This window comes from Rhinopithecus bieti, unplaced genomic scaffold (assembly GCF_001698545.2).
Source record: "Rhinopithecus bieti isolate Rb0 unplaced genomic scaffold, ASM169854v2 scaffold_9449, whole genome shotgun sequence".
Lineage (NCBI taxonomy): Eukaryota > Metazoa > Chordata > Mammalia > Primates > Cercopithecidae > Rhinopithecus > Rhinopithecus bieti.
Genome location: NW_016806089.1, coordinates 343,904 through 350,215, shown reverse-complemented (window position 1 = coordinate 350,215; position 6,312 = coordinate 343,904). Strand labels below are relative to the sequence as shown.

Sequence of the window (6,312 nt, the reverse complement as noted above, 5' to 3'; positions counted from 1 at the left end):
TCACATACACACACATACTCTCACATACACACACATACACATATACACTCACATACACTCACATACACACGCGCACTCATACACACACATATACACACACATACTCTCACATACACACACATATACACTCACATACGCACACATACTGACACGCACACTCATACACACGCACACTCATATACACACACACATACACTCATACGCATACTCATACACTCACACACATACACACACAGCACACTCGTATACACACATACACTCTCACACACATACACTCACATACACACGCACACTCATACATTCACACACACATACCCACACATACACACACACACACACACACTCGTGGTCCCAGAGGGCTCTTTCTTCCCTTGGGCCGCGACTGAGGGTGTGTCTGTAGAATCCACTTCCTGGGGCCGGCCCAGGTCCCAGAGCCAGGTGGAGCTGACCTGTCCCAGGGACGTGCACCCTCCCCCACCCAAGTCTGGGGTCTTTGTCTAGGCTCCTGCCACCTGGCCTGGGCTACCAGGGGCTGTGCCAGGCAAGCAGAGGGCATGGGAGACTGTGGGGTGCAGGCGCGGTGGGGTGGGGAGTGAGCAGCCAAGCCAGGCCCTTGGCCCTGCGTCCAGTGAAAGCAGGTGCTTTCAACCCAGCCTGAGAGCAGCTGTAGGCGGATGAGGGGGTAACAGCTACTTTGACCAGGCCGACCTCCCGAGATGCCATGTCCTGGGACCTGAAGGGCACCCGGAGGCTCGAGGGTGGTCCGGTGTCCTGGGCAAGAGCATCGAGGCCAGGCTCCCTCCCCACCTGTCTGTGTGTGAGTCCAGCACCCTGCAGTGCTGTGTGGTCCTGGTCATGGTCAGAGGGTGTCTGTGCATCTGTGCATGACTCTGGGCGTCTGGTGACCAGCATCTGCCTCTGCGTGTGTGTATGTGAGCATGTGTGTGCAAGTATGTGTGTGTGCATGTATGTGTGTGCATGTATGTGTGTGCAAGTACGTGTGTGCATGTGCGTGTGTATATGCATGTATGTACATGCAGGTATATTTGTGTATATACTCGCCTGTGTTTGGGTGAGATTTGGTTTTGTATACATATGTGTGAACTCTCAGAACCAGAAGGCATAGAATGACGCACTCTGATCCAACCTTCATCCCTTAGGTTAAGTTTGAGGGTGGAACTGGTGGGTAGGGGAGGGGAGAGAGACTAGTTTGGGGCTTTTACAACACACCAGGTGTAACAGGACCCCTCCCAAGGGCCAGTTTGCTGCCCTAGCCAGGAATGGGAGCCAGGAGGCCCTTCTTGGAGGTTGAGAAGGGTCCCAGAGGGGCACCTCCCTACCCCAGGCAAATGCCAGGAAAGTCCCCAGCTTGGAAGGGCCTGTCTCCCTCGAGGCCAGAGTGGGACGGTTTGCGGGGTGGGGCCCTCACCCAGCACTGGTGGGTGGGACAGCATGGGTGTGCAGGTGGGTGTGGGTGTGGGTGTGGGCATGGGAGGGGCCGGGCCTGGGCTGGGATTTGCCAGGAGGGCACTCCTGGGGCCTGGTCATGCCCGCCCACTCTCGGGACCCTCTGAGCTGCCTTTCTGTGCTGACATCTGCCCTGCAAGGTTGAGGCTGTGTCCCCTTTTCTCCAGAAGCGCAGCTGCCAAGGAGCCCCAGGCCCCATGGTGTAGCGTGGGTTCATGGCAGCACCCAAGCCGCCCCACGGGCTGTGCCCTCAGACTCCCTCCCTCCCTTTGGTGGGCACAGTCCCTGCTCTGGCTGGCTCTTCGAAGAACCAGGGAGAGTGGGAAAGAATATATTGGGGTGGGGCGGGGTGCTGCCCATCACCCGGGAGAAAGGACATTCCAGGATCCCGCAGCATAAGTGACACCGTTCCTTGGCCCATTTGCGAGGACAGTAGAGGCCGGAACGTGAGGGACAGGCCGTGCTGGGGTCCCAGGACTGCTGTGAACCCCACCTCCCCTGCCACTCCTCTTCCCCACTCCAGCTGTGCTGCTCACGATGCTGGGGGGCAAGCGGCACGGGATGGGAGAGGGGCCTGGCCCTTTAAGCAGCAGCCCGCAGTCGGCCTTGGAGCCTCCGCCGGGCAACTGCACTGCAAGTGGGTGGGGTGGCGGCCCCGCCCTGGCGGGGAGTCCGTGGGTCACGGAGGTGGCGGGCAGAAGCGCTTGCAGGATCTCCCAGGTGGCATGGGGCGGGCACATGTTCTGGTATACACGCCTTTTTTCAAGTCTAGGATTTCATTGTGAGTAGCAGGTGAACTGCAGGCACTACCCCAGCAACCCCGAGTCAGGGAACAGGGATACTGGGAAGGGGCCTTTGGAGATGCCTGGGGGGAGGGGTGCCTCCCCAGGGCCCAAAGAGTGCTGGGACCTACAAAGGGTCCACTGAACCCCAACACCCCTCGCTTATTACTCACCCCAGAGCCTGGGTGGTTCTGACATCCCTGAAGCCTCGGTCCCTGCTAGGCCTGGCGTCCACAGTGGGGTCTGTAGGGACATCCACACTACCTGCTCCACCTGGGGAGGTCCTGGGAAGCTTCCCGGGGAATTGCTGCCACAGCTGTCAGGTCTCTGCACCTGTCCAGAGACTTCCCTGCCTTGACCTCCTTTGAAAGAGGTGGGAGGGTTCTGATGGAATCCCCACCACCACCACCACCTCCTTTGGCCAGGCCCTGGAGAAAGCAGAGAGTAAGGCACAAAATCCCTGGGAAAGGCACGGGGAGGAGGAGAGGCAGCAGGTGCCAGAGGAGTCTGCAGGGAAGTGGTGCAGCCCCTCCCCTCCCTAGGGCTGTCCTGCAGCAGGAACATTCAGGGCTCCCCAGCTCAGAACAGTGAGCGGAAGCTACAGTGCCCGGCCCAGCCTCTGCTCAGGGGAACCTGCAAGCTGGGGCGTCGTTGGTGACAAGTCACCTACCTGCTTCCCCTGTCCAGCCAGCAGATTCCCACAGAAGGGACTGTTCCTCGAAGGCTGCTGCCTCAACCCACCCAGCCTGGAGCGTCTCCCATCTCCACAGTCCCCAGCGTCACGCCCTTTTAGGGACACGGGGAGCTGGCACAGCAGGCGTTCTGGTTAGGGGTTTGCACACACTCCCCTATCCTCAGGAGTTATCCAGGGTGGCTGTACTCCACCCAGCAGGGGAGGATGGAGAGCGGAGGAGCCCTGGGGCACGCGGGGCAGGCAGTGGGCACCCACTGCACATGTGGCACCAGCCTCTTCTGCAAACCAGGACAAAAGAGAGCCCTGGGGTTCCCAGGCCTTGAGCCCCTCAGTCACTCCCCTGCCTCGTACGGTGGGATAGGGCAGGCCTCAGCCCAGCTGCCTCAGGCTCTGCACAAGCAGGAGCTGGCTTGCCATGGGGCTCATGTCCTGGGAGGTGTCCCCGGGGCGGTGCTGGGCCGTGCTGGCCCCACCCTCCCAAGAGCTGGCAGCCACCAGGTGGGTGCTGCCCAGTTTCTGGTCCACATCGGTGGTCACCCCAACCAGGTCAGGGGCAGCCAGGTCCGTTCTCACCATGTGTCTTCGTGCTCATTATCTTCTTGGAGCCGCACGATGCCGTGCGGCAGGCAGGAGGAGGAAGCAGAGACCAGCGCCAAGGTGTGCACTGCCCATGGTCACTGAGTCAGACATCCAGGGATTCACACCCAGTCTTTCCAGCTGGTGCGGGGCAGAGGATTTCCTCCCACCAGCCTGTGGCCTCGGACTTGGACGTGTGTGGAAGGCAGCAGCACACGCCGGTCACGTGTGCAGTGGGTGCCCACTGCCTGCCCCGCGTGCCCCCAGTGCCCAGGGCTCTTGCACTCCGTCCTCCTCTGCTGGGTGGAGTAGAGCCATAACCAGATGGCAAATGCCCCCAGGGCTGTGCCAAGGTGATGTCATGCCTGGGGATGGGGAGGGCCTCTCGGAAGCCCTGGCCTCCTGGTCCTGGCACCTAAGCCCAGGCCTGGGGCTCCCAGCCAGCTGGAGGCAGGGAGGCATTGCATCAGCGCAGGGGAGGAGGAAGGCCCAGCCTGGCTCCAGGCCGTGGGTATGGGAGACGGGGGTGCTCACGAGGGCCTCTCCTCTGGGCTGTGTGACCCACACCCTTGGCAGGAGACTGCTGTGACCTCTGAGCCTGTCCCTGCCTGGGCCTAGCGCGTGCCGCGCTGGCCAGCCACCTCAACCCCACCTTTACCGGCATCATAGCAGCGTCCTCAGCTGGGTCAGCCCCTAATTAGCGTGAGGAGGAATGTGGGCGTAGGTGCGGGCTGTAAATGTGTGGCAGCACCCCCTCCCCCACCGTGGCCAGAGCAGGTGCTCTGCCAGAGGCTTGCTGGCTGGGCTCAGGCTCGGATCTGAGCTGGGTGTGACTGATCCTCAGCAGTAGATGGGGTGCCCTAGGTGGACAGGGAGGCCTAGGTGTTCTCTCAACGCACCTGACGGACTTCCTCCTACAGGGGGCTTCGCCACCTTCTCCTCCTGCTTCCCCGGCCTCTGCGAGGGCAAGCCTGCTGCCCTGCTACCCATGAGCCTCTCCCAGCCCTGCCTGCCTGTGCCGAGCGTGGGCCTGACCCGCATCCTGCCTCACCTCTACCTAGGCTCACAGAAAGACGTCCTGAACAAGGTGTGTGTGCAGTGGAGTTGGGGGTGGTCAATGGGAAAGGGGCAGGAGCTCCAGAGGCAGCTTGGCAGCAGAGTGGGGGATGAGGGAGGAAAGGAGCTGAAGGCAGTGGATGAGCTGGGTGTGGGAGAAGCATGGGTGGGGGCCCAGGAGGACCCCAGGTTCCCCACCCATGACCCCAGCAGGACCACAGCAGGGCTTGGGGGAGGGCCCAGCAGGGCTTGGGGGAGGAGCGGGAAGCTGGCAGGCCAAGCTTCGGATGTCACTGGGCCCCTGGCCAACTCTGAAAGAATCCCGTGTTTTAAAAATGGTGACGAGGGAAAAGGGTAAAAGCCACCACCCAGGCAACCATAAAATTCCTAGGAGCCCACCACTGGCCATGGGTGGGGCCTGCAGATGGAGGCCAGCCATGCCCGCATCCCCCGCACAGGCCCAGGGTGCCAGGGTGGACCAGAGAGGCCTCCTGGGCCCGCCCCTGGATACACTGGGATCCGGGACAGGTTCCAAGGCTCCCAGGACCACCCCAGGATTCTGAAGGCTCTCCTGACGGCAGGGCAGGAAAAGCCTCCACCTTCACTCCCACACCAAGCTTCTCCCACCCCTTCCAACCCGTCCTCCTGCTCCTCCAGGATCTGATGACGCAGAATGGAATAAGCTACGTCCTCAACGCCAGCAACTCCTGCCCCAAGCCTGACTTCATCTGCGAGAGCCGCTTCATGAGGGTCCCCATCAATGACAACTACTGTGAAAAACTGCTGCCCTGGCTGGACAAGTCCATCGAGTTCATTGGTGAGTCTGCGGCGGGCGGAGGGCGGGGGCCTGGCTAGAGGAAGGCTAGAACTGGGCGTGGCCACAGGCACAGGAGGGGTCCCGGGGAAGTAGCCTGAACTGTTGGCAGTCGGGCAGGTGGGGTCCCCTACCTGGGCCAGGGAGAAGCTGTGCAGGCTTAGCCCTCACCTGGCCCCCATGGCCCACCTGCCCAGATAAAGCCAAGCTCTCCAGCTGCCAAGTCATCGTCCATTGTCTGGCCGGCATCTCTCGTTCTGCCACCATCGCCATCGCCTACATCATGAAGACCATGGGCATGTCCTCCGATGACGCCTACAGGTACTGCCTTCCCCAGTCACACACTCGTGACTCACGGCGTCACCTCCCTTCCCTCGGCTGCCCAGTTGCACCAGAATGGCCCCACCGTCCAGGACCCCTGGCAAGGGAGTAGGGCCTGAGAGCAGCCTGGTGCACATGAGCTCATGGGTGCCCAGCGGGTGGCGTCAGGTGGGCAGCCTGGCCCTGGCGGGCGCCTGGGACTAAGCCCACCGCCCCCCCACCCCCCGCAGGTTCGTGAAGGACAGGCGCCCATCCATCTCGCCCAACTTCAACTTCCTGGGCCAGCTGCTGGAGTACGAGCGCAGCCTGAAGCTGCTGGCCGCCCTGCAGAGCGACGCGGGCACCCCCTCAGGGACGCCGGAGCCGCCGCCCAGCCCTGCCGCCGGGCCCCCGCTGCCACGGCTGCCACCACCTACCTCAGAGAGTGCTGCCACCGGGAATGCGGCTGCCAGGGAGGGCGGCCTGAGCACGGGCGGGGAGCCCCCTGCGCCCCCCACGCCCCCGGCCACCAGCGCGCTGCAGCAGGGCCTGCGGGGCCTGCACCTCTCCTCGGACCGCCTGCAGGACACCAACCGCCTCAAGCGCTCCTTCTCGCTGGACAT

The 6,312-nt window shown here is 62.4% G+C and overlaps 1 protein-coding gene across 1 annotated transcript in view; it reads left to right on the top strand.

Moving 5' to 3' along the window:
* Positions 1-6,310, top strand: part of DUSP8 (dual specificity phosphatase 8) — a gene marked incomplete at its 3' end in the record, with an annotated part of 9,903 nt that extends 3,593 nt beyond the window's left edge. Inside the window, exons 3-6 of the mRNA XM_017874682.1 lie at positions 4,440-4,606; positions 5,233-5,392; positions 5,587-5,710; positions 5,941-6,310. Coding sequence (XP_017730171.1) covers positions 4,440-4,606; positions 5,233-5,392; positions 5,587-5,710; positions 5,941-6,310 — 821 coding nt within the window. The remainder of the gene's footprint in view (positions 1-4,439; positions 4,607-5,232; positions 5,393-5,586; positions 5,711-5,940) is intronic.
* Positions 6,311-6,312: the final 2 nt, after the last annotated feature.